Source organism: Carassius gibelio, chromosome A7 (assembly GCF_023724105.1).
Source record: "Carassius gibelio isolate Cgi1373 ecotype wild population from Czech Republic chromosome A7, carGib1.2-hapl.c, whole genome shotgun sequence".
In the NCBI taxonomy this organism is placed as follows: domain Eukaryota; kingdom Metazoa; phylum Chordata; class Actinopteri; order Cypriniformes; family Cyprinidae; genus Carassius; species Carassius gibelio.
Genome location: NC_068377.1, coordinates 17,814,102 through 17,840,329, shown reverse-complemented (window position 1 = coordinate 17,840,329; position 26,228 = coordinate 17,814,102). Strand labels below are relative to the sequence as shown.

Sequence of the window (26,228 nt, the reverse complement as noted above, 5' to 3'; positions counted from 1 at the left end):
CAACATAACCCATCAATACTTCTGCTGAAGACATTAACAGTAGTTAACTTGAATGAACATGTTTACCCAAAATCGAGATTGCTTTCTTTATACAATGCTCTAACTAGGCACGAACCATGCAAATGGCTTGGACATCAGATTTAAACAAAGATGAGATACAGTGTTTGAGGAAAACCCTGCCTGTTTAGGCACTGCTGAGAGCTAGCTGATAAGTCCGGCGAGGCCGGCACCTGCCAAAACAAACCAGCTGCCCTCGCGATGGAGGGATTTTCCACTGCGCTGCAACAAATGATGCTAACGGTCGTGGAAAGGGTGTGGAAACGCACCGAAGAAGGAGATGACCCTGTAGAGGGGAGAGTGAGGTGGACATGTGTATCTCCTAAATAACTCACCCTCCAACCATTTGTTATGGAGATGGCTCTCCAAACTCAAGCACTTTGTATACATCAGTGGGCCTCTCTAAAGATGACCTGCCCACACTGTTATGAACCGTCAAGAGCAGGGCTTTGAAGAGATTAATGTGTGTCGTCCTGCTGTTCTAAAAATGGTGAGCACCAACTAAGGTGATGTCATCTATTTAGTTCCCAAAGCCTGTTTTTGATAGAAGTGATAGAATCCTCTTAGGACGAGTCAGTTCATGCCTTTGATGTTTAGTGCTGTGGATTGACAAGAGAGAGTGTTAAATATATTCTTGTGATAAGGAGTCTATCCATGCACACTGAGGACATGCAGGTTAATATGGAAGCCCTAGGAGGCCATTATTCTTTTTGTCCTGTTGCGTTTTGTTTCGATCACGAGAAAATCAAAACTACTCACCCTTTCACCGATTAGTCGCAAATCGTTTAATCGCATCTGACAAACATCATTCTATAATCATGCATACATGTTCCTCAGTTACTATTGTGTCTATGCTGATGAAGTTGTAGGCTCCTGCTCCTCCTCCTCAAGTGTTACTGATACTGATTTGGAAATGCTTCATCACTGAGTCACAGTAGTGAATCTCTCTGATCAAAGTAATTAAAAATAATCAAAATAAATTGCTCATGCATGATGCAGTCATGTATATTGGGGTTATAAATGTAAAAAATGAGGGGAAACAACTTTTATTTTGAAATCCTGATAAGCAACATTTGTTGTGTTGAAATGGTAGACAGGAAGTTATGACTTGAGATGATTAGTTCCTTATAGATATTTCTGTGAAGGACAGAATGATCAGGCTTCTTCTAAATATATGTTTAGAACTGAATTAAATTGCAGCACAGTAAAGTCCAAGCACCCTGAAGAGTGTTTCCGTTTATAAATTAAGCAAGACATTTTTACCAGCATCTTGCAAAATAAACCACAGAGTATCACAGATCACAGATTTACTGGAACTATGTCATTTTTGTAATCCTATAGCTTCATGGCATCCTCCAGACTTGATTTAAAATGCTTCTGCTGGCACCCTATCTGTGTCTCATACACACTCGGTCACAAACAGCACACTGTGATGGGATTTGTCATGTAAGGTGAATTTGGGCAAAAAAAAAAAAAAAAAAAAAGAAGGAAGAAGAAAACCAATTTGGAGAGAAAAGTACAGCTCAACACAATATCTATGAAATGGGGATTGGGCAAGACACTCAGTGTATCTGCTCTCCTGAATTGTGTCACCCCTATATTTGGTGTGGATTTAAGTCAGAGCAAACAAACAAAGCTGACATCCCAAGCTGAAGTCATCCACTAAGCATTATGATCAAATAAAGCTCTTTATCTAAAATAAATACCAAAAGTGTTTTTAGGAACACATGGAGTTATGTTTTTTTTTTGTTTAGGTTTATTTCAATGCTGTTTTAAAAATATAAAAATGGAAAAAGATGAAATGAGGAGAGCACAAGTGATGCTGTCCAGCAGTGTTGCTATGAGATACAGAGCGAAATGCACGACACGCAGACTCTGAGTCCTTCATGACCACTAATCTGTTTCATAACTACAACCGCCCACATGCACATCACAGCACACACAAGTGGGTGGAAAAAGGCTTTTCCCATTAAAAAAGAACACACATAGCACACATATGATTGTTCCTTATATGACTCCCTTACATCAGTAGTTAGTTGACGTAAATTAATTTAAATAGAATGCAATTCAATATCAATCCAATGTTTGATCACAGCATATTTTGTATTCAAATTATATTGTTTATTATTTTATATTAAGAATATTTTATTATAATAAAACATAAGTTATATATTAAAATGCAGTTAAAATTGCACATATCAAAACTAATACTATAATACTTTATTTTTCTTATTTTAAAATATCAGTGTTGGTAAATACATAAATAAATAAACTCACAAAGTCACAAAAGTGCATAAATTATTTTATTAATGTCATTAATAGGAATTAACTTGGACACATTTAGCATATTACTCTATTTTCATTTCTTAAAAGAGTCCTGAAAAATGGTGATTATTTCTTGCAATGTACTGATAGGCCTAATATTTGAAAGTTGTAATTTCATGTTTTAGGGTTAAAAAGCAACATCGTAATCTTCCACCCTGCTTGAGCACATATAGCCCTGGTTGGGAAAGGAAAGTATCTCCAGGAATTTTAGCGGTTGAAAAGGCACTGGTGTGTGTAGGAGGTGCCCAGGAACAGGAGAGAGGAGGATCTTTTGCCACAAACCCACGAACAACTTGTGACTGCAAAAGATTATTCTGCAAACACATATCATACACACTTTTCCTTGCACACTGTGCAATTTTACTCTAATATCACTGGCTGTGTTCAAGCATTTCTTTCTACAATACTTTCTACAACAAGATTTCACCTTTGCGGGGGAAATAGATGCATAAATAAGTTAAGATAAGAGCAAAACTAGAGTCCAAAAGTAGATGCACCACATCCACTATCATGACATCAGGTGTTTCATACACAGTGACTGTGTGTTAAGATGGCAGTGAGTCGTGACTGATATAAAATCTGAACATCAAGCACAAGGTCGTGTCATGATGAAAGCCATGTGCAATTGTGGGATGCTGCCACAACTTGCCTTTTCAAAGGATGAATGCAATATAAAACAGACACACCTTAACACACACACACACACACACACACACACGATATCTATCTCATGGCATCAGTGCACCTAGAGTCCTCTGCTTTCATCATACCTGTGAGATTGCGATGGGATATGGTCCAGGCAGATTCTCCTGCAGTCTCACGGGGTCAGGTGAGGCCCACGCATTCCCAGTCACCTCCACTAACACAGTTCCTGTGGAGAAGAAAGCGTTGGCCTTGCCGGCCATGTCCTGCACCATCACAGACAGCTTGTAGCGGCCACACATCTCTGGATCTAGAGTTGAGGCACCTGGACAGATGGACAGATAAAGACACAAACATCTGACATACAAAGATCAACAACACACCAACAATAGCAAAAACGGGAAAATATATAGTTGATTTTATTTGCCCAATCGTTCCAAAGATTGGGAATGTACTTTTTTGAAAGAAGTCTCTCATGCTAACCAATTCATCGTTGATTTGATCAGAAATACAGCAAAATAAATTGTGTATATTATCATTATTATTATTATTATTAATGTGCCTGAATGCACTGTAATTCGCTTTGGACAAAAGCGTCTGCTAAATGCATAAATGTAAATGTAATATTGAAATTTATTTTTAAAATGTGAAATATTCTTGTGATGGCAAAGCGGGATTATCAACAGCCATTACTCAAGTCTTCAGTGTCACATGATCATTCAGAAATATAAATATTTCTAACAATGTCAATTTATTTACTGTGAGTTTTGATCAATTTAATGCTTACTTGTCGAATATAAAAGTATTCATTTCTTAAAATAATAATAATGTTAATAATAATAAATAATAAATACTGACCCCAAACTTCCTAATAATGGAAGTGTAAGTAAAATACAATTTGTTATTTGAATCAAACTGACTACATTTGGTTGCGCCACAAACAATTGAAATGTTTTCAACTGCACAGTTTCAGTTCTTGGAGTAAAACTGAAAAAAAAAAAAGCTATTTTTGACATTCAGCTGTTTTGTTTATCACCTAACTGTTCCAGTGTATTTCTAAGGAGTCTTAGTAACAGTTAGGTGATAAACAAAACAGCTGAATGTCAAAAATAGTTTTTTTTTTTGTTTACCCTGGAAGCAACTCAAATAAGGCAGCTGTAAAGTCCTGCATTTCAAAGCCATCTATCTACTGCACTGCAACATGAAAATACAGTGTACAAACATTCTTTGAGCATATTAAGCCTCTGTTTTTATCTCTCTCTCTCTCTCTGAGGTAACACCAGGCTGCTCTGGTTATATTTGAACCAGAATCATCCGAGTTGACCTGATGGCTTGGGCTCTCAAATGAACCTCCTTTCTTTTCTGGCTCTGTGAGGTTTGGCACTGGTTAAAAATACTTTTTATTTGGTGGCCATGTTCAAAAAACCAAGGGGCAATGTTGTTAACAGCCGAGTTAACAATGCAATAAGCAGAGCGTGTTGGACTGGCTGAGTGAAAGACAGAAAGAGAGAGAGAGTTAAGAGCTAATTTCATGGTTTAACTGGGACGAGAGGAGTGACAGCTGAGGAAGGGAGACAGGAAGGGATGCGGTTTACACCAAGACACTAAAAAAGGCATGAAGCCACTAGTCCAGAATTTACAAGATTATTCTATGCCTTTTCAAGATTTGATTGGTAGATGCAATGGTATGGTGTTCAGGAGACACTGGCAGCTCTAATGCATAATAATAAACATATTATCAGTTGGACTTCTTCTAATCTTAGTCACACACAAGCGGGAGTAGTTTATTACCATCCTCTGTAAGGGACACTTCTCCAGTGATGGAACCGATGGAGAACATGTGGCTGGCAGGGATGCGTGGTATCTGGTCCAGAAGACTGAAGCGCAGTTCCGCGTGGGCAGTGTTCCGGTCGTCTCGGTCCAGTGCTTCCACCTGCATAAATGGAATTCCTGTGATAACGACACACACATATATCAGAATTATTTATCACATGAACTGACACATTTAGAGCGACAAGCAAATGGTGACTATTTGAATATTAACCAGATTTCAAAAAGTAGCTTTTTCTTACAATTATATCATTTTAATAATCTATTCAGCGTGAAAGGAGACAGGAAACGACAGCGAGAAGGAGGAGGAATGGGACTGGCTGCTGTGCAACATATAAGCAAAGTTTCCAATTAGCACTGAAAATAATTCTGAGATTGCTGGCATGAGGTGACAGAGCTTCATTTAGTTGAACCCAGAATACATTCAGATTCCTTTAACTGCCCCATTCTTAATGTCTGATTGCAATCAAGTGATTGCAAAACATCTTAAAATCTCACAACTAGCCTGACTTTCAACACAGGTCATCAATTGCCAATGTATATTCAACATAAGAGGATGACTACACCGCGCTGATAATAGATGTTGAATCATTATCATCGTTTTGTTTCTTAAGTATGTTCGTTTCCATCCTCAGCATGAAGCCTCTGAGGTCAGAGTACACTGGTCTCTTTATTGTGATGTTCCTAAAATAAAAGATGAGTAATCTCTGAATATTAATGAGCAAGATCATTTTTTCATTTTGGTCTTGTTATTCCCTCCAATCTCTGTTAGCGTTTGTGAGAAAACATTCAAGAACCTGAAGAACACACGAGTGTTAGTGCTTCATCTGTCTTCACAGTGATGTACAGGTAAAACAGCTTGTTCTCATACAGTATATATCTAACCGACACACATATCTCTTCGTGTGTCTCATTCTGGAAAGGAAGAAGAGGGGGGAAAACTTCCATTAAATTACAATTTCTAACTGCTCTACTATGCTACTCTAATTCATGGTGAGTGAGAAATGTGTGACATTCAGTCTGTATAGCTCATTTAGCATCTCGTGGCTGTAGAAAAAGTCAAGGCGATTAGCACTTCTCCACCCACCTTTGAGAAGCCCCAGCTGCACGCTGCCTCTCATGCTCTCTTCCAAGAACACTGGCACGTTGTCGTTCTTATCGATGACACACACCTCGACGGTAAAGCTCTGAGTGTGCATGGATTTTGTGAAGGACACCTGGGAAAAAAAATGACTCAGGTCAAATCAAATCAATCAAGCAGCATGTCTTATTAGAGATGATTTTTGCTTCACGTTGTTGGGCTGCCACCGGATGCATTAGATGTGGACTTTTACAAGCTAAAAAATGAACTGAGTGACATAGGTTTCACTTGAACATTGGGGAGACACTTAGGAAGCCATGATTGAACAAATGACAAAAACAAGTCTTCTTGAAACATAATTGATACATATGAACGTGTATCTTGATGTCTTCTTTTAAAATTGTGCATTAAATATGGCTCTAAGTCAAAGGAACGTTACTTTATTGAATGATTTTTAACAAAAAGCAAGTCATTTTACGATTCTGCACCTGCAAAGAGTAAACCGGCTGCTTCTCTCTGTCCAGAGGTTTAAGGGCGTACAGGAAGCCCGACTCCACCCCAAAAATCCCTTCATCGTCACCACTAACAGTCAGATCAGAATACGTCACGGGGAGATCTGGTAACTGTAATATCAAAACACATATTATGAATATCAATAGAGTGAAATTGTATGCTCTATAGTTGTCAAAAGGTATTCTGGTGAACATCTAATGAACATCTATTGCTTAATTAATTTGTTTTAATAGACACCATTGTGTACTATATGAGAAATGGCTCTGGTTGGCGCTGTCTCAGTGTACACTTGGCATTAATGTGATCTATGTATCTGGAATGGATGTTGTAAACGTATGCATTAAAAAGACAAGTGTAAAAGCTTTTGTGAACTGCTTGCTTATAACTCGCAAAAGTTTGAAATGCAGTTTGGGATTGGAAATCAGTGTACTCTTTTCAATGCTATAGTCATCATATCTGCATTCAAATCACACAAACCCCATCCACTCCACCAAAGCCTTTACCAGGTCTGATATGCTCAGCCACCTGATTTCTTTTTAAAAGAATCACTAGCTTTGCATTGATGTAATTTCTGCAGTTGTCACTCCCGAAATTTTGCAGTGTGTAGACAGCCATTGATCTTTTTAGCAGCAAGAAAAAACGTTATTTTCAAATAGTGAGTAAATTATACACAGGTGCACCCACACACACACACACACATTTGTTTTTGTGAAAAGCGGGGACATCCCATAGGCGTAATGGTTTTTATACTGTACAAACTGTATATTCTATGGTCTTACACCAACCCTAAACCTAACCCTCACAGGAAACTTTGTGCAGTTTTACCTTCTCAAAAAAAGAAGAAAAAAAAAAAGTAAAATCATTTTTGTTTATAAGCGTTTTGAAAGATGGGGACATGGGTTATGTTCTCATAAGTCACCCTCTCCTTGTAATACCTGTGTCATACCCATGTCATTATACAGAGTTGTTTACTGATATGTCACAAAAACAAGAGCGCACACACACACACACACACACACACACACACACACACACACACACAACACTCCCCTTATAATCACTAAAGCTGTGACTCACTTCAGTTCTGCAATCTCATGAAACAACAACAACAACCAAAAATACATTAACAGTCAAATAATGCTGTGAGCACTACATGGAATACAGCATATTATTTACATAGTGTCTGCACTTTGTTGGTAATAATAAAAGTGTCTGCGCTTATAATAAAAATAAAAAAAAAATGGCATTTTGAACAGGTGACATTAAAATGTGTCTGACTGGCCATTGTGACCATGTACTCTTTGATTGGTTATAATGTTCCAGGCTGTAAAATAGCACATTGTAAAAAAAATAATAATAATAACCTTTGCCACAGTGGTACTACATTTAAACATAATGCTGAATTGACACTTTTCAGAGTTATGTTTTTGCAGGAGCAGTGATCATAATCACTTTATTTAATTCATTGAATTATGCAGCCATAATGTTAATACATAAGTTACTTTACTGTATGTGGATAAATTAAAGAAGCTCTTTATAATTACTAGTGATACACACTTATTGATTAAATCCCACTGAACATATTTTGTTGCCTTCAAGTGCACATGCTGGAAAACTCATGAAAACTCATGAGGAACTCAATGATCTCATGAGTTCAAGTTAGAAACATTACACGGAAGTACCCTAAACAAAACAAACAAATTATATGTTGAAAAATAAACCTATATAACAACGTCAGAATTCAAAATTATATATGGAAATATTCATTTTTGTCACATACTCTATATACTATAGGCTATCACAACTATGCTATCTGTGAAGCAAACCATGAAAGTTCAATAATTAACCCCATTCACTGCAGACTTGATTTCTGTTCACTGATCTCTATATATATCATATACATTTATCATCTATTTCATAGACCAATGTTTCTGTCAAGTTTCAAATCAACATGTTCCTTCCAACATCACCTTGTGTACCATCTAAAATTTCCCACTTATGGCTTGGTCATTTGTGTGCTTGGAACTTGCAATTATGTTTCCAAACACACTTGAAGAGCACATTAATGGCTGTTAGTGTACACACTGTTTGTAGAAGTGGTCAGTGAGACGGTAATAATGTTTGGCTGACCATTCTCTAGATGTCTGTGAATAAACATGGCTTCAACTGTTGACAGCAGTTATGTGGCTCAGTGGTTGACACCGATACATATAGAGATTCTGAATTAAGCTGGGCATGCGGCTCCAAATGCTCTGTGTTCAGTACTGGCACATTCAAAACAGGGCACAGTGTACATCTGGTCACATATCTTAAATAGCACACAAACCTGGACAGTCAGTGTCATGCCAAAAATTCTGGCCAGTGAATTTTAATTCTTTTGTTTGGTTCCTGGAATGTAACTCTGGAGACTTTTTTTCCCCATGCTTGCCTGGCATATTTAGAATAACATGCCAGTGAGTGTTTGTGAGGAAAGGTGAAGATTGATTGAAGTACTAATTGCACACGCAGCATGACTCGCGTGGCACTTTGTAGCTCGCCTTTCCCTTTGTTCAATCTGAAATGCTGCCTACACCTCTGCACAGGACATCCAGGGAACCCATGCTGTGTTGACTGTAGCCAAAATACAACACTATACAAATATATATATATATATATATATATATATATATATATATATATATATATATATATATATATATATATATATATATATATATATATGTATATATATATATATATATACATATATATATATATATATATATATATATATATATATATATATATACATATATTTATATGTATATGAATTGCATCATACCTCATCTGTCACTTATTTTTGTAAGCCTAAACAAATATTATGTAGCCATCATTTTGTTCTTTCAGTGATTACACAGGGTGCGGGTAATTATGCACCCACTCATATGTAGGCCATTATACTTCATTTGGACACGGCACAGAGACTGTTTTGATAGCATGCCATCAAATGCGAAAAATGATAAGCGAGAAGCACTAGGACCCAAACAGTGCTTCAGAAATGCCGCCAATTACAGTGTCAAGGCGAAATGCTTTTTAGAGAGCAACCGGGCCATTACTAAACGACATCTGGTAAAGATGCCTAACACAGGGTTTGAAGTAAGGCATTGTACAGGAGCTCCATATTTAGACTCATGACGACTGGTTTGTGCGTGAATTCCTGATCATAATTACACCTTGAGTTCTGAGTGCTCTGGGAAGTCGGATGTAGGGTTTATTGAATGGCATATTCAATGCTCTGCTTTTCAATCTTTTCTCTACGTTGCTTTTAGAAGCAGTCATTAATACATTCTCAGAACTCTTTATTCATTTGCAACATGTCACAAGGACTGTCCATTTAAACCAAATTCAGTCAATAAATAACACGAACAACAATTTATTTCATTTTAGTCCCTTCTTCATCTGAGCTACTCAGTCTATACAATCCTGCACAGGTGCTCAGTAAATAATAATAGTAATTATTTTTTTCTATGAAAAAATATAAACAGTATAAGCCAGGTTAAAGCTTTTACTAATATGTAAACTTTCGAAAGTCATTTTGTCCTCCTTACTGAAAGAACTCACCTTGGTGAGGTACCATGGGAAAATACCATCATAGTTTTCTGGAACACCAATTTTAAGATGAGCAGTCTCAGAGAGCAAACTGTTCTGAGAGAGCACCTAAAACAGAAAGCAATTAGATGCAGAAGTAAATCATGTTTAGTGATAAACAAATACAGTGGGTATAGAAAAATAATCATTCTCCGTACTCCTTTAAAATAATAACATTTTGCTGTTTTGCAGCCTGAAATAAAAATGGACACAGTTTTTTTTTTTTTTTATCCAGATATTTCCAAGTGTTTTATCCACACATCCAAGTGAAAGATATAACACCAACATGTCAAAAAAAAAAAAAAAAAAAAAAAAACAGATTCACTGAGTTGGAAAAAGGATCACCCCCTCCTAAAAATAACTTGTAAACTCAGTGAGGTGTAGCTAATCACCTTCTCGGTGGCACACAGAGCCATTTGACTTTCTTCTGTGATCAGCTGTGGTCATTTTAATTCGTTCAGCATGAAAGAGCTTTCCTGGAACATTTCAGTCCTAGGTAGTGCAACTGAAGCAAACAATCAACTATGAGTGGCAAGACACTGACGAAAGGTCTACGGGATAAAGTTTTTCACAGGCTGTAATCACAGGCTGTATCAATGCCTAGAAGCACAGTGAAGTCTATTATTAATAAGTGTGAAGGTATTTGGTAGAACACAGACCCTTCCTGGATCAGGACATCACTCCAAACTGGATGAAAGAGCAGGAGGAAACAGATCAGAGAGGCGACCAAGAGACCTACAGCAACTCTGAAGCAGTTTCAGGAATTTATGACAAAGAGTGGTCACTGTGTGCATGTGACAAGAATATCTAATTCTCCACAAATGTGGCTTGTAAAGGGTAAATGAGGGTTGCAAGTAAAAAGCCTGGGGGTGTTTCTCTGCAGCAGGGATTGGAGCACTTGTCAGGATAGAAGGACAAATGGATGGGGCAAAATACCATCAGATTCTTGAGGAAAATCTGCTGCCCTCTGCCCGAAAGTTGTGAATGGGAGGAAGGTTTATCTTCCAACATGACAGTGACCCAAAGCACACAGCAAAACTGAGCACACAGTGATTGAAGGAGAATAAAGTGAATGTTCTTGCATGGCCTAGTAAGAGCCCAGACTCAAACCCCATTAAATATCTGTTCAATGACTTGAAGAATGCAGTCCACAAACGATCACCATCAAATTTAACTAGACATGAGCAGTTCTGCAAAGAAGAGTGAGCAAATATTGCAGTTGAGATGTGTAAAGTTAGAGACATATTCCAGCAGACTAAATGCTGTAATTGAAGCAAATGGTGATTCACTAAAATACTGACACGAAGAAGGTAATCCTTTTTCCGACTCAGTGATTTTTTTTTTATTTTTTTTTTTTATTTTTTTATGTTGGTGTTACATCTTTCACTTGGATGTTAGTCATAAGCTGCAATGAGTAAATTGAGCTGGATAAAACAAAAACTGTGTCCCGTCTTCATTTCACACTGTAAAGAAACAGTAATTATTAAAGGACAGCAATTATTTTCTATACCCAGTGTAGTCCAAGCAAAAAGGCTAACTAAGAGAACTTACACTCAGTGCAATACACCAGGCAATCAGTGATTCCATCCAGACAACAGTGGCCTTCACACTTAAGACAAAAAACATAATCTTAGCATTCAGGCTTTGCATTATATTAATAATTTGTTCATCTAGTGATCTGTTAATGTTCATGTAAGAAAAAAAGAAGACATTTTTAATGGATAATAATGGATTTACTTTTAAAGGTGCACTGTGTAAGCTTTTTTTTCTTCATGTGGCTCGTCAGCTATTGCAGTTTCGCCGTGTAATGCAAATGTAGTCTGCATAATTATTAATAAGAATATTTCTCCAACATTCTAATACTTTTTGTGTGTGTGAAACACCGAGTGCACCTTTAAGAGAAAAGTAATAGTTTGAGCGAAAGAAACAAGCGTGCCATCAGACAACTTTCCCTCCGGTTAATGTTAAACTCGAGTACACCTCATCAATGTAACATCACGTCAGGTGTCGACTTACTTTTGTAGCCTTTTCAGAGACGGCTACAGGATTTCGGCTAAAGTGTTTTACATTTTTTTTAATTTATTATTTTTTTTTATACAACGCATGATCATAAAACAGGAATATATAAATATGCAATATTTATATGCTTTACAATAATATATGCTTTACCAAACATGACAATAAATGATGTGCGTGTACCCAGCAGATAGCCTACTGCACATGAATGTAAACAAACAAACAAACAAACAAACAAAAGTCTGTATACTCTACAATTACGTCAGGTAAATATCATAAAATAAAATAATAAGCTATATACACCTTACACAACTATAGTATGTCTAGTCGAACTTTCTAAGAAACTCAAAAGTCAGTTTACTGGAATCAGTGATGCAGTTGCTGAATAAGGCATTAAAAAAGCCAATTGAGGTCACAGTGGACTGTGACAAAATCTTACGCACATCTATGTTTATCTGAACATTATACTGTTTAATAAAAGCTCTTACCTTCAGTCCACACTCCCAGTGAGCGAAATTGAGAATGGCTTCAACTGTTAAAAGCATTGTCTCTCTTTTGTACCCGATTAATGATTAGCTTTCTTAATTTGCCCGAGAAAACCTTTAACTACCTCGTTTCCTCCAATTACACAACTGACTAGCAAGTCCCTGTCTTGCATATGTATGGGGGAATAAATTACATGGTATAATAGCTTCAAGTCTGAATGTGTGTTTTGTGTTTGTAGTAGATAGAACACAATGCACGTTAAAATGATATCTTTTTTCAAATTATTTTATTATAAAACCAATTGTAAACGTAACAAAAATTAACAACTCAATAATATTAAATGGCATTAAGTGCAAATCAAACGTTTTGAAAAACCGCTCACAACACATAATTTATTGCTTCTATGTCGTTCATTTGCACATGGAGCACAGATGTCAGAATAACCATATCAGACCTCTTATACTGAAACATCCTATTTGTATTGCCTCTTGCCCTACCCACCCGACCCCCCCCAAAAAACCCAAACCTTCTAGTTCAGTGTCTTGGCTGAGTTACGAACCTGCGCACTCAGTTTCAAGTAACATTTGATTCCAGAAGTTATATCAACAAGAAAAATGACTTGTGCTCATCCCCTAGACATCTGACACAGCTATAGTCCACAAAACGAAGAGAACCTATTTCTTCTGCCTTTGTGCAAACACCCCCCACAGCTCTCCAAAGGGAACATTGTGATTTGTGGATTTACCTCCTATTTACATGCGCAGAATTTGACAACTCTAAATATTAAGGCAGCGAAACACTGAAAATTGTAACAACAATAAAAAGCCTCATGCCAGTCAACATAATCAACATGATTTTCTCAGTTTCGTTTCGTATAGAATCTCTTCTCAGTTTAAAAAACAAGTTCATTTTCGTCTGTACAGCTAGACAGTCCTCATATTAGCATGGGAAACACACAGCTTCTGGTCGTGGGTATCAGAGGGCAAATAAGTCCAGTTTTTCATAGCACTGACAGGTCGTGACAGGACTTGGACTTCTGTCTGAAGGCCATCTTCTTGTTCTTCCGGGCCACCATACGGCCCAGGAAACGTTTGGCCTTTTTGCTGATGCTCTCACGGCGCTTGCAGTTGGCCATCCGGCGGGCGTTTTCCTCCTTGCTGTCCTTGCGCAGGCGAATTTGCCGGACGATCCCCTCGAAGAGGTCGTGCACATTGTGATGTAGGGAGGCTGAGGTTTCAATGAACTTGCAGTCAAAAACAACAGCACAGGCACTGCCCTCTAGAGAGACGGGGGGAAAGAGACACACGTGCAGGTGAGCAGAAACTCCATTACCAGAGGGATGAAGGCTACGTGTCATCATTACTGTGCCTCTTGGCTGTTACTCAGAGCTCAGGAGACAGGCAAGTGCTTTATCCAAAACATCTACAACCTGACTCCAACCAGAGACTGCAGAGTCTGTTTCTACCCGCCACATTTAAAATGGAGAAGAAGGTGGCTGAAATCTTACCATCAACAGAAACTTCTCGGGACCGCACCAAGTCACTCTTGTTTCCCACCAGGATGATCGGGATGTTTTCCGACTGCCGAGCTCTGCGCAGCTGGATTCGTAGCTCTGAAGCTTTCTCAAAGCTGGACTTGTCTGTCACCGAGTACACGATGATATAGGCGTCTCCCATACGCATGCACTGATCCTTCAGCCACTGGCTGTTGTCCTGCAGGAACAAATTGATGGTTATGCAGCGAAAAGTTTATGCTGGTCATAGCTGGTCATAGTCACATTTTTTAAAATCTATTTTATTTATTTTAATTTAGTTAAAATATTTAATTTGAATCATTATATATATATATATATATATATATATATATATATATATATATATATATATATATATATATAATTTAGATAAAATATTTAACTTTAATAATTTTCATGACTTCAATGTTTTTATTTGTTTTAATTAATTGAAAATATTTTATTGTAATATATATATATATATATATATATATTCTATTATATATATATTATATATTATTCTATTTCATTTATTTAGTAACTCTTCATGCCGACTGCTTACCTGTTCCCATATGTCATAGAGAAGGATTGAGGTCTCCTCATCATCAACCACAAGGGATCTGTCGTATGTGTTTCCTTAAATGAAAGGGGCAATAATTACACATCTGTAATGTCACACATCAGCACCACATCACTTTCAGAAATTATTAAACTGAAAGGGAAATCTTGATCCAAGCGCTTGTGAACAGATCAGGACAAAATCAAGACATTTACCCGTTTCCTCGCAGTCGTTACTGTCTTCAACTCCTCCAAATATTCTCGCCAAACTCGACTTCCCGACGCCGTGCTCGCCCAGGAGCACCACCTTGTAGACCTGTCCGTCTGAGTCGCTGCCGGACGAGATGACGGAGTCGGAGGAGTCGGACACGCAGCTGCTCCTGTGCTCCTCTTCGGGACTGAAGCGCATGAGGCTGGCCAGCTCGGTGGGCTGAGCCTCGGGCATCGAGCGCAGCTCTCGGTCGTCCACGGGCATGCTCCTTCTGTGCAGGTTCTGCAGGTGGAGGGGAAACGGCATGCTACCTCTCCTCTTGTCCATGTTCCTCAACTTGTCTCCTTTGTTTAAGGTCATGACTCCAAACCTGTCTGTGTAAAACTATATTATAACAAATGTAGCCTACACTATAATGACAGTTTGACACAAACTTACACCTATAATAATAATAATAGTCTAATACTACCAAGAGGAGTTGTAAGATATGAAAACGTGTCAAAATGATACTTACATGTGATTGCGTCTACAAAGTCTTCCGTGTAATGTCAGAGATTCCAGTTATTCCGCTAAACGCCGTTATTCTTCCGCTGAGGGTTTCGTTTATGATCGGTGATGAGACGGAACCCTTATTTATGCGAGTGAGTGACGTCAGCCGAGGGAGGGCTTGCCTCGCGGAGAATCACGCGTCTTTCTTATAGTAGTAACATCATTTTGAGGGAGGGGCGAGTGATTCACAATTCTGCGAGTATTGCGAGGGCGTCCGGCAGAGAGGGGCTTCCCTCCCCTGCGCGTGTACTGCTTTAACGATGGGCTCAATCATGTTCCGCTTTTATTGCAGCCATGAAAGGCCTTCTTCACTCTAGATAAAGCAATGGCGCATAGTCCGAACATAAAATTGCTTTATGAAAAGAAATCAGGGTGTGTGTGTGTATATATCATTTTTGCTAGTTTTAACTGGTTGAAACTGGTCTCCCAGCCTGAGCTCATAATTCGTAATTTACAATGCGAAAATGCCTTGAATTGGTACAAACTCATTTTTACAAAAATGCAAGCAAAAAGTAATATCCTTAAAATTTAAAAAATGCATAGAGAAAGGGGTTTTCCCAAAAATTCCTTGACCAAACATTTGTCTAGATTTGTGTTTAGACCTTTTTTGTTGTATGTTATAGCATTATTTTAGAATTATGAATGTTACCTTAATGATCTTTTGCTTTGTTTGTGTCGTTAATTGTGCTCTCTAGTGTGATTATTGGTTTATCACAGTGGCTGGAAAGGTCAGTTTCTGAAAACATCATGTGGATTTTGATTGTACTGTACAGTAACAACACTGGCTGGTTATCATATATGATTTCATGATAAACAGTTATGAACTAAAATCACCATAATGTCATCACTTTGAATTTCTATGAAATACTATGATAACATTTACCCAGGGCCAGCAATTACCTATTTTCCCCAGCATTCAAAAGGTATTACCTAAAGAGATTCCCGATTAGTATCAGAATTAGTATTCATTGTCAGATTATCATTTGTTATGTTTGTTGCATGCTAAAAACGTCATCCTGTAATTTTCAAGGGCAAAATCATGTTGATGGAGCACACTTAGAGGTAGTTCAATGTTGCCATCCAGTGGTATATGATAGGTACTGTCAGGTACAGACATTTAACAGAAGGTGTATCAACTATCCTGTGCCCTGCCAATACAGTTCTACTTTATTATTCCACTGTTATAATTGAAGATACATTTTCATATTTTTAACTTTCATTTAACAGCTGATTGTTTATGGGAGTTGCATATAGCGATTTCTTCATGTTTAATCAGATCAGATTTTTAAGAGTCTATTTTTTCATTAGCATGTAATTCTGTGAAACTAAATGATTTTGGCAAGTAGGCATCAGACCTAAGTTTTTTAACTACACTAAGCTGATTTCAAACTTATTATGTGGAAGAGGTTTATATATTGTGATGACGTGCCAAAGTTATCCTCTAGCTCATCCTCACTGTAAAATATGATCATTATTTTAACTGTAAAACACTGTAAAAACGTTATAGTAAAAACCTTTTAATTGGTTAACATTAAGTTTCCATACTATTTACAGTGAAAAATTGCGATAATTTGATTTCACAATAAGGTACTGTTAAAATTACGTTGATTAAGTCATTGTATAATTTACAATAAAACACAAACAAACATAAACTGAAATTCCCACATTTCCTTCCATGACACTTCATATTTGATGTTTTGTTTTTTTTCTTCGTCGAGTAAGAATATATTAGTTAATTATATATATATATAATTTTTTATTTTTTACTGTGATTTTAAGTCTGCAAAACCAAAAATGTTGCTACCATATGTCTTATGGTACAGTTCTGGCAACCAATTTTACACTATAAAACATTATACGGTAAACACACACACACACACACACACACACACGCACGCACACACACACACACATACACACACGCATGGACACATAACAGCACATACTAATTTATTCACACAATATATGCTTTATTTTTTGTGCTGATGTATCCCGAAATGTCCGTTCTACTTAAAGCGCAGATGCACAACAAAAATTTCAAATAAATAATCATAAATTAATGACGAAAATTAATATTTGAAGTTTGGCGTTTATTTTCATGACCGGACCAAAAAAGACAAAACTATTGAATAAGAGTTCGGTTACGTGAAATAGTATCTACCATGCATTTTTAATGCATGCTAGTGAAAGCACTTTTGTGACTTGAAAGCCAAGTAAGTGTAATCTAAACAGACTCTGCAAACTATTGTGCTTATTCTAGCATCTGTGTATCATCAACTTCTACCTTAAACTTCCACAGACTATTACCCTTTAGACTTCACAAGACAAACAAGGTTTAATCATAACTTTATAAAAAACTACAATTTTCCTAAAGAAGTCATGTGATTCCTGTCATTCCCTGAATCATTGATGAGCATCAGCCTAACTTCAGTCTCTCAAAGATGCAATAACAGAGTGTACTATAAGTTGGTGTGATGAAGGTTAGTAATAGCTAACACTAAAGAAGTTACCCTGTCCCTGCCTATATTATAACGTGTCTAGTATAAACTGACAAAACTGATTCCACATGTTTTTTTTTTTTTTTTTTTTTTTTGTTTGTTTTATTGACAAAAACAAGATTTACAAAACAAAGCAGTGGAAATTATTTCTGCTGCACACGTTCTCCATTTTGGCCAATAAGAAATTTCTTGGAAAAGTCCACAGCTTTCTAAAAGTAAAAGTCATTTTGTACATATTCATAAGAATATGACATCATTACAGAACAACATTTCTTTATGTATCCACGTACTGTCAAACAGAAAAGAAAGAAAGAAACAAAAATGGTTCCACGTGAATTCTCTCTGGATGTTCTTTTCATGGCACATTTTTAAACTCAACTTGGACGCGTCACTCACTTTTTAAGCAAAAAGTCCTCCTGCCCTGGTGTTGTTTGTGGAGTCCAGCACTATATATATATATAAAAATCGTATTATCACTCAACTCTGGCTTGCCTGTAAGAGTTCACTCCTGACTGTCAAAGGTGTACACAACAGCGGCAGGATTCTCGTGATCACATGGTTCTGGTGAACAGACACTGGTTGACCACCTCCAGCAGCTGAGAGTTCTCCAGAGCTGCTGCCACTCGCTCTTTGTCTGCAAGCTGCTTATTGACTGGAGAAGAAAAACAATTTCAAAATGAAAACAGGGTGCTGTGTTTAAAAAAAAAAAAAAATTCTTGCCCTTAACCATATAAAGCCTACTGAAGATATATATTAACGTGGATTTCTAAAACCTCTAACGTTTTGTTATCTGACTGACAAGTTGATCCTTTCATTAGCAAGTAAAATGCCTTTTAGTGTAATTCTACAATCATACACATTTAGGTTATGAAACATGCTTTTTTTATGAAGTAAACATAATATTCATCTTTATATTGTTAGTCTATTTTCAAGAGAAACATTTATTGGACTAATGCAGCTTAGATTTGCTTGATTATCCATACATCACTTGTTTGAAAAAAAAATTATGTGTATATAAAAAAAAAAGGTTATATTAACATGCTTCTGAGGCGTCTGAATGGGTATTCAGACCACCTTAAATTTTTCACTCTCTTATATTGCAGCCATTTGCTAAAATCATTTAAGTTCTTTTTTTTTTTCCCTCAATGTACACACAGCACCCCATATTGAAAAAAAAAAAAAAAAAAATTATATATATATATATATATATATATATATATATATATATATATGATTAGTTTACATTTTTGCACATTTATTAAAAAAGATAACCTGAAATATCTCATGTTCCTAAGTATTCCGATCCTTTGCTCAGTATTTAGTAGAAGCACCCTTTTATGAATACAGCCATGAGCCTTTTTTGGAAAGATGCAACACGTTTTTCACACCTGGATTTGGGGATCCTCTGCCATTCCTCCTCATAGTTCCTCTCCAGTTCTGTCAGGTTGGGTGGTAAACGTTGGTGGACAGTCATTTTTAGGTCTCTCCAGAGTTGCTCAATTGGGTTTAAGTCAGGGCTCTGGCTGGGCCATTCAAGAACAGTCAAGGAGTTATTGTGAAGCCACTCCTTCGTTATTTTAGCTGTGTGCTTAGGGTCATTGTCTTGTTGTAATCTTCAAATAGTGACTCACGCATTCGTAACATCACGACTAGACTACTGTAATTCACTTTACTTTGGTCTATCTCAGTCTTCTCTCTCTCGCCTACAGCTAGTGCAAAAAGCAGCAGCTAGACTACTCACTGGGACACGCAAGTATGAGTCGATCACCCCTATTTTATTCAAACTACATTGGCTACCTGTTAAATTTAGAATTGATTTTAAAATTTTACTTTTTTGTGTATAACGCTCTTAACAATTTGGCCCCTCAGTACCTGACTGATCTGCTCGGTCCATACACTCCTTCTCGTACTTTGAGATCCAGCGATCACTGTCTTCTCATCGTGCCTAGATCCAGGCTTAAAAAACGAGGTGACCGTGCTTTTGTGACTGCAGGCCCAGAACTTTGGAACAGTCTGCCTCTCTATATCAGACTGGCTCCTTCAGTTTCCATCTACAAATCTTCTTTAAAGACTTTTTTGTTTTCTCTTGCTTTTGATGCTCATTAATTCTGATACGATTACTGCTTATTTTTTCTTTTTTTCAGTTTTGTCCGGTACTGCTCTGCATTTTATTCTCTGCTATGTACAGCACTTTGGTCAGCCTTGGTTGTTTTTAAATGTGCTTTATAAAGAAATATTGTATTGTATTGTATTATTGTTGGAAGGTGAACCTTCGGCCCAGTCTGAGGTCCTGAGCACTCTGGAGAAGATATCCCTGTACTTGGCCGCATTCATCTTTCCCTCGATTGCAACCAGTCGTCCGGTCCCTGCAGCTGAAAAACACCCCCACAGCATGATGCTGCCACCACCATGCTTCACTGTTGGGACTGTATTGGACAGGTGATGAGCAGTGCCTGGTTTTCTCCACACATACCACTTAGAATTAAGGCCAAAAAGTTCTATCTTGGTCTCATCAGACCAGAGAATCCTTCAGGTGTTTTTTTTAGCAAACTCCATGCAGGCTTTCATGTGTCTTGCACCAAGGAAAGGCTTCCGTCGGGGCACTCTGCCATAAACCCCCGACTGGTGGAGGGCTGCAGTGATGGTTGACTTTCTACAACTTTCTTCCATCTCCCGACTGCATCTCTGGAGCTCAGCTACAGTGATCTTTGGCTTCTTCTTTACCTCTCTACCAAGGCTCTTCTCCCCAGATCCCTCAGTTTGACAGGACGGCCAGCTCTAGGAAGGGTTCTGGTTGTCCCAAATGTCTTCCATTTAAGTATTACGGAGGCCACTGTGCTCTTAGGAACTTTCAATGAAGCAGAATTTTTTTTGTAACCAATTCTGTCTCTGAGCTCTTCAGGCAGCTCCTTTGACCTCATGATTCTCATTTGCTCTGACATGCACTGTGAGCTGTACGGTCTTATATAGACGGCTGTGTGACTTTCCTAATCAAGTCCAATCAGTCTAATCAAACACAGCTGGACTCAAATGAAGGTGTAGAACCATCTCAAGGATGATCAGAAGAAATGGACAGAACCTGAGTTACACAGCAAAGAGTCTGAATACTTAGGACCATATGATATTTCAGTTTTTCTTTTTTAATAAATCTGCAATAAAGTCAACAATTCTGTGTTTTTCTTTCAATATGGGGTGCTGTGTGTACATTAATGAGGAAACAAAATGAACAAATGATTTTAGCAAATGGCTGCAATATAACAAAAGAGTGAAAAATTTAAGGGGGTCTGAATATATATATGTATATGTATATATATATATATATATATATATATATATATATATAGAGAGAGAGAGAGAGAGAGAGAGAGAGAGAGAGAGAGAGCATATAGAGTAATAACTGATATTAATATGCATCTCAATGATTTATATTGAGAGCTATTAGGAACTAATCTTGTACTTTAAATTAAATTGACATTTTTTTCTTCCTCGAGTGCGTGAGTTCTATGATTCTCTCTTGATCATACTATACAGGCCATATTGTATCAAATATGATACAAAACATAAAACATTTGCAAACACATTTTTTGAATTTTGTCTAAAGGTGCAATAAACTGTTTCAGACTGTTTCACTGTTTAGGGTTAAAGGGATAGTTCAGCCAAAAATGACAAATTCTGTCATCATTTACTCCACTTGTGTGATGTTGATGCCTTTAAACTTCAGTATTGTATATGGGGCGTTTACCTGCATCCTCTGAGGCATGTGTGCCAGGAGTGATGTGAACATCAATCTAACAACAAAAATAAAAAATAAATAATAATAACAAATGAATTGGATGGAAATTCCATATTCAAGTCAAGTCACCTTTATTTATATTGTGCTTTATACAATACAGATTGTGCCAAAGCAGCTTTACAGTAAGCCTAATGTAAGCTTAAATGTGCTTGGCTGCTCACTAAACTGACCTTAAATCTGTCCGGAAGGGAGCGCAGAAGCTTGACTTTGATGGACAGGCCAATGAGTGTGGCCATACTGCAGTGTGGGATGGTCGGAGTGAACTCCACAGACACCACGCTCTCCGGATCATTCACCTGCTCCGGGAGCACAACATGATTGATTGACAGACAGACAGACAGACAGGCAGACAGACAGAGAGAGAGAGAGAGAGAGAGAGAGAGAGAGAGAGAGAGAGAGACAGACAGACAGACAGACAGACAGATCAGACTCACATTGACGCGCACTTGTTCCACGACATTCAGCTCTTCTAGGGACAGTGGGTGCTCAGGGTCATTGATCGATCTGATCAGATGTATTCATTGAGTTAAGGCCTGACTCAAAACAACCACAAACGCATTAAATGAGGTTTCTGTCCTAACGCAGCTTGCAAGTGTAACTAGCTGTCATCATCGCAGATAATTAAAAGCAACAAGGCTGACATGTCACAGTTGCAGTGAAGCTAAATCCATGTTTGGTGCTCTGAAAGGATATCGAAGATCTCTCTGTCATCGATGGGATCCGCTACATCTTCATCCTCATCGGCGGCAGTCACGAGTCTTTCCCCCGAGCGCTGAAATATCAGAGGATTGGCGTTCTCTAGGCGAGTTCCTCCTGACATTATAACCTCCTCAACGATAAAATGATAATACAACTAACACAAAACGATCAATACACTATTGTTAAAAAAGGTTGTCAACTCTGCGAAGTCGAAAACAAAACAAGCTAGCCGGAAGTCAATCTAAATAACGGAAACAGTATCCACTTTGCATTTTTCAAAATAAAAGCTTGTATATAAGGAGTTCCCTGAGAGCTGCTTAGCACTTGTTGGCCCTTTTGCCTTCTGTCTGCGGTCCAGCTCACCCCTTAACCATCTGGATTGGGTTCAGGTCCGGTGACTGTGGAGGCCAGGTCATCTGGCGCACCACCCCATCACTCTCCTTCTTGGTCAAATAGCTCTTGATGCCTTCAGTGTGACTCTACAATTAACATAGTCATGAAAATAAAGAAAACTCTTTGAATGAGAAGGTGTGTCCATATATATATATATATATATATATATATATATATATATATATATATATATATATATATATATATATATATACTGTAAGTGTTATGACTTTCTGAGATTAAATTAACTCCATTGGCTGCCATAGAGAACTCATACGTTTGTCAAGTTAGTTTGCTGTTTCATAGTATTTCTTTATGCTTAGAAGCTCTGGCATTTTGAGAATGCAGTGTGTGCATTATTAAATTATAGATCATGTTAAACTAGCACAAACTTGGCCAGTACTTCAGTTCATAATGAGTCTCTTCCTGAGACATTGAATCATCCACACAAAGGATTTATAGACAAAGAGATTATCAAGAGAGTCACATATTATATTTAATGGACAAGTGCTTTTGTTTCAAGCTCTTTTCCAACCAATGAGACAATAAATCTGGCAGCACTACCCCGCATCATCCTTTAAAGAGACTGCCATCCACCCGCTGACAGCTTCGGTGTGCTTCTGCGAAGGTCAGAGGTTAATGGCATAGGATAAAGGAATTTATTCATGTGCCACAACCCCTGTCTTCTTTCCAGGAGAACATTTTAGCCTTTCTAAACTCACAGATGTGCTGGTATTGATCAAAGTCTGTTGGGTGAAATGTTAGTATAGTAATGCTTTCCCACATATTTGCATGCTATGCACATTTGTTAACATTTTCATTAGCACTACACTTATTTCCATCATTCCCACTGCGACTGCTTTAAAATCTGACACCAAAACCTAAATTCTAAAGGTCTACTAGTATGTCTGAAGATCTTTAGTTGTATCCTAATAGCAAATGACTCATTTTCCCCAGAGTGAATTATTAAACCCAATGGCTGCTATCAAAAATGCTATCAAAAATGATTCTCAAAGATGAGTGAGGATATGAAAAAATAGGCCTTTTGAGCGGATTTAAATGTTTATCTCAGCATCTCAGTTTATCTGAGGACAAAGCGACAGCAGAAATGATTCTGTAGCCACCAGGGGGCCGTCTTGCCACATAACAACAACTGCCATTTATTCATTATGACAAGAATTGCAGCAATCTGCAGTGGGTTTAATGCTAGTTGATAGGGAAAGCAGATAATCTCTGACATCCTTCTTTCTTTATTCCCTCATTGGATGAACTCAAATAAGAGGATTATTTAAGGTGCTCTGAAAAAAAAAACAAAACAGAAAAAAACTAGATTTCTTTCTACAGTAAAATAGAATCAGATTCATTGTTGGAAGAAGTATATTCTTTCACTATTGAGTTAAAGAAAACAAGAGGCACTGCAGACACTAAATATTCCTTTTCAAAATACGTTCATCAGATAGACATGCCTCTCAATACCACTTAATTTCAGCAACAAACACATGTGCACACTCTCCTTGCCGCTGTCACCTTTAGCTTGCCAAGTCAGGGTTTAAAAGACATTTAATGTTTGGTCATATTATCGAATTAATGACACTAACACTATTGGATGATGACAAAACTTTGACTAAATTGATCCGCAAAAATGACAGAGCTGCGTTTCTGTCTTCCGTAAAGCTGCTTTATAGCAGAATCAGTTTCTTTTCTTTTCTTTTTTCTATATTGACACTGTTATTGAATTTGAATTAAATCAGCACTGAACTTAAACTTAAACTACGATGCCACGCACATGACATGCAGGATTTTTCCATTATTTTTTCTTGCATGTCATGTGCGGGGCTCCGTTTTTAAACTGAATAACTGCACTACTGTTTTAATTTAAACTTCTTCCCAGCTAACAGAATTTTGTTATAAGAACGTTCTCCAAATATTCAGTGTTGGTTCTGGGAACATATTTTTTTTTTTTTTTATATAGTTTTCTTGACGTTAGAGGAAGGTTTTTAAAAGGTATGATGTTTACAATTTAATTTTGATTTAAAATTCAGCATTCTAGGAATGTTTCATTTGTTTCATACCAAAAACATAAAAATCTCCAGTTTCCTTAATGTTAGTAGAATGTTATTTAAAGGTTAGCCTAGTATGATGTTCCTGAAACATTCTTTCAATCATTCAAACACCTGCTGTGAACAAGCACTGAAAGAAAGAGAAATAAGAACACAAACTTAAACTTTTTTTCAGCCACAGCCTTAGATGAACTGAGGATAAAATACATTAAATCTCTCGACATCTGATTAAACATCTCCACAAACAGCATTACCAGCTTCAGTTATTACTAACCAGTTTGACTTTATTTCTGTCAGACATAGCAGTTCTTATTGAGAATAAACAGAAGTTTAGATGTTGATGTCTTATGGAAAATGTTTAGTTTAAGTTGTGCTCTTGACCCTTGGCTATTGCTGGTGTTTTCAGAAAATATTGCTGTGTTATAAAAGCAGCTCAACATCTCTGTTTTAATAACAGACACATGACTGTATTTAAGTGGTTTAAATAACTCAATATGAAAAGTAATAACTGGTAACTCTGTTGTTATACTTAAGATGCTAAATGTTGATATCTGTGAGTGTATAAATACTGTCATTGTTAACTTTTTGTTTAAAACATATTTTGTGTCATTAATACCATCACAGGCATCAACATTAGACTTATGAAACACAGTAATGGTGATATTCTGCATTCTGAAACTGTCCTGTTTAATACTGTGAAGCTGCTTTGAACAAAAAAATTGAATTGACTGCACGGACGCTATTGGATGAGACATGAACTAAACTTAGATGGATGACAACATCATTGTGTTCTCCAGAGCTGTTTTAGGGATGAATTAAACTCATTCCATAATTGATGGGTTTTACATCAGTTCATTGTTGATTCAGATTGGTCCAATAACCAATTTTAGCTTAATAATGACTGTTCATTATAATTATCTTAGGCACATTCACATGTCACACCTAAAACACATGGAAAACGCTGGGCACGCCGTTTTCTGTTTTTTTTTTTTTTTTCAAAGCTTGTCACTAAAAATCGCTGTACAGCTATGATCAGCTGTTCCTTCATCTTTGCTGAGCTTTCAGTGTTGTTAGGAAAGGAAAGGATGAAGCTGATTGGTTAGTTCTTGTGACATGACCCGCGGTGCGCTTGCGGCATTCTGAAAAGTTGAAATGTTTCTCGATGCGATGTGGATGCTTCAAAAATGAGTGTGCCTGCCACTAGGCGTGCCGCTTTCAGTTTTTTTCCAAATCGTTCGGGCGCTACATTTAAAATAAAAAACTTGAGCATGCAAATATGAATGGCCCCTTAGAGCTGCTTTACACCAGAATTTAATTTTGTTTGCACCACTGAATCACTATTTTCTTGTTTATCACGTAAAGATGCATTGAAACTAT

General features: G+C 37.2%; 3 protein-coding genes across 5 annotated transcripts in view; all 3 read right to left on the bottom strand.

The window, feature by feature from the left end:
* Nucleotides 1-12,649, bottom strand: part of LOC128016701 (cadherin-17-like) — a 35,431-nt gene extending 22,782 nt beyond the window's left edge. Inside the window, exons 1-7 of the mRNA XM_052601391.1 lie at nucleotides 12,580-12,649; nucleotides 11,627-11,684; nucleotides 10,049-10,144; nucleotides 6,424-6,558; nucleotides 5,942-6,071; nucleotides 4,816-4,974; nucleotides 3,153-3,349 (exon numbers count right to left, since the gene is read on the bottom strand). Coding sequence (XP_052457351.1) covers nucleotides 3,153-3,349; nucleotides 4,816-4,974; nucleotides 5,942-6,071; nucleotides 6,424-6,558; nucleotides 10,049-10,144; nucleotides 11,627-11,662 — 753 coding nt within the window. The 5' untranslated portion in view covers nucleotides 11,663-11,684; nucleotides 12,580-12,649. The remainder of the gene's footprint in view (nucleotides 1-3,152; nucleotides 3,350-4,815; nucleotides 4,975-5,941; nucleotides 6,072-6,423; nucleotides 6,559-10,048; nucleotides 10,145-11,626; nucleotides 11,685-12,579) is intronic.
* A 197-nt stretch (nucleotides 12,650-12,846) lies between these two features.
* Nucleotides 12,847-15,895, bottom strand: rrad (Ras-related associated with diabetes). Of its 3 annotated transcripts, none has more exons than XM_052601390.1 (5): nucleotides 15,374-15,895; nucleotides 14,865-15,243; nucleotides 14,653-14,726; nucleotides 14,085-14,289; nucleotides 12,847-13,855 (listed from the first exon to the last, which is right to left on the bottom strand). In XM_052601390.1, exons 2-5 carry the CDS (start codon nucleotides 15,217-15,219, stop codon nucleotides 13,578-13,580), a joined length of 912 nt encoding a protein of 303 aa, XP_052457350.1. In that variant the 5' UTR covers nucleotides 15,220-15,243; nucleotides 15,374-15,895; the 3' UTR covers nucleotides 12,847-13,577. The 3 variants fall into 3 exon arrangements, with proteins under 3 accessions (XP_052457350.1, XP_052457347.1, XP_052457349.1); XM_052601387.1 differs by having other exon boundaries at nucleotides 14,865-15,229; nucleotides 15,374-15,887; XM_052601389.1 differs by having other exon boundaries at nucleotides 14,865-15,233; nucleotides 15,374-15,840.
* Nucleotides 15,896-17,477: 1,582 nt separating this feature from the next.
* Nucleotides 17,478-22,658, bottom strand: LOC128016699 (cytosolic iron-sulfur assembly component 2B). Its single transcript, XM_052601386.1, has 5 exons — nucleotides 22,393-22,658; nucleotides 22,134-22,213; nucleotides 21,870-21,995; nucleotides 21,649-21,694; nucleotides 17,478-18,558 (listed from the first exon to the last, which is right to left on the bottom strand). Exons 1-5 carry the CDS (start codon nucleotides 22,517-22,519, stop codon nucleotides 18,458-18,460), a joined length of 480 nt encoding a protein of 159 aa, XP_052457346.1. The 5' UTR covers nucleotides 22,520-22,658; the 3' UTR covers nucleotides 17,478-18,457.
* Nucleotides 22,659-26,228: the final 3,570 nt, after the last annotated feature.

What these genes read in the sequence shown, in the direction of transcription:
- rrad (XM_052601387.1), bottom strand. An exon ending in TCTATGACATATGGGAACAG is followed by an intron (nt 14,290 to 14,652) that starts GTAAGCAGTCGG and finishes TTGTTCCTGCAG; the next exon opens with GACAACAGCCAGTGGCTGAA. An exon ending in CCGAGAAGTTTCTGTTGATG is followed by an intron (nt 13,856 to 14,084) that starts GTAAGATTTCAG and finishes CCGTCTCTCTAG; the next exon opens with AGGGCAGTGCCTGTGCTGTT.
- LOC128016699 (XM_052601386.1), bottom strand. Translation starts at nt 22,519, where the DNA reads ATGTCAGGAGGAACTCGCCTAGAGAACGCCAATCCTCTGATATTTCAG. An exon ending in CGATGACAGAGAGATCTTCG is followed by an intron (nt 22,214 to 22,392) that starts ATATCCTTTCAG and finishes CTCAATGAATAC; the next exon opens with ATCTGATCAGATCGATCAAT. An exon ending in TGGAACAAGTGCGCGTCAAT is followed by an intron (nt 21,996 to 22,133) that starts GTGAGTCTGATC and finishes CTCCCGGAGCAG; the next exon opens with GTGAATGATCCGGAGAGCGT.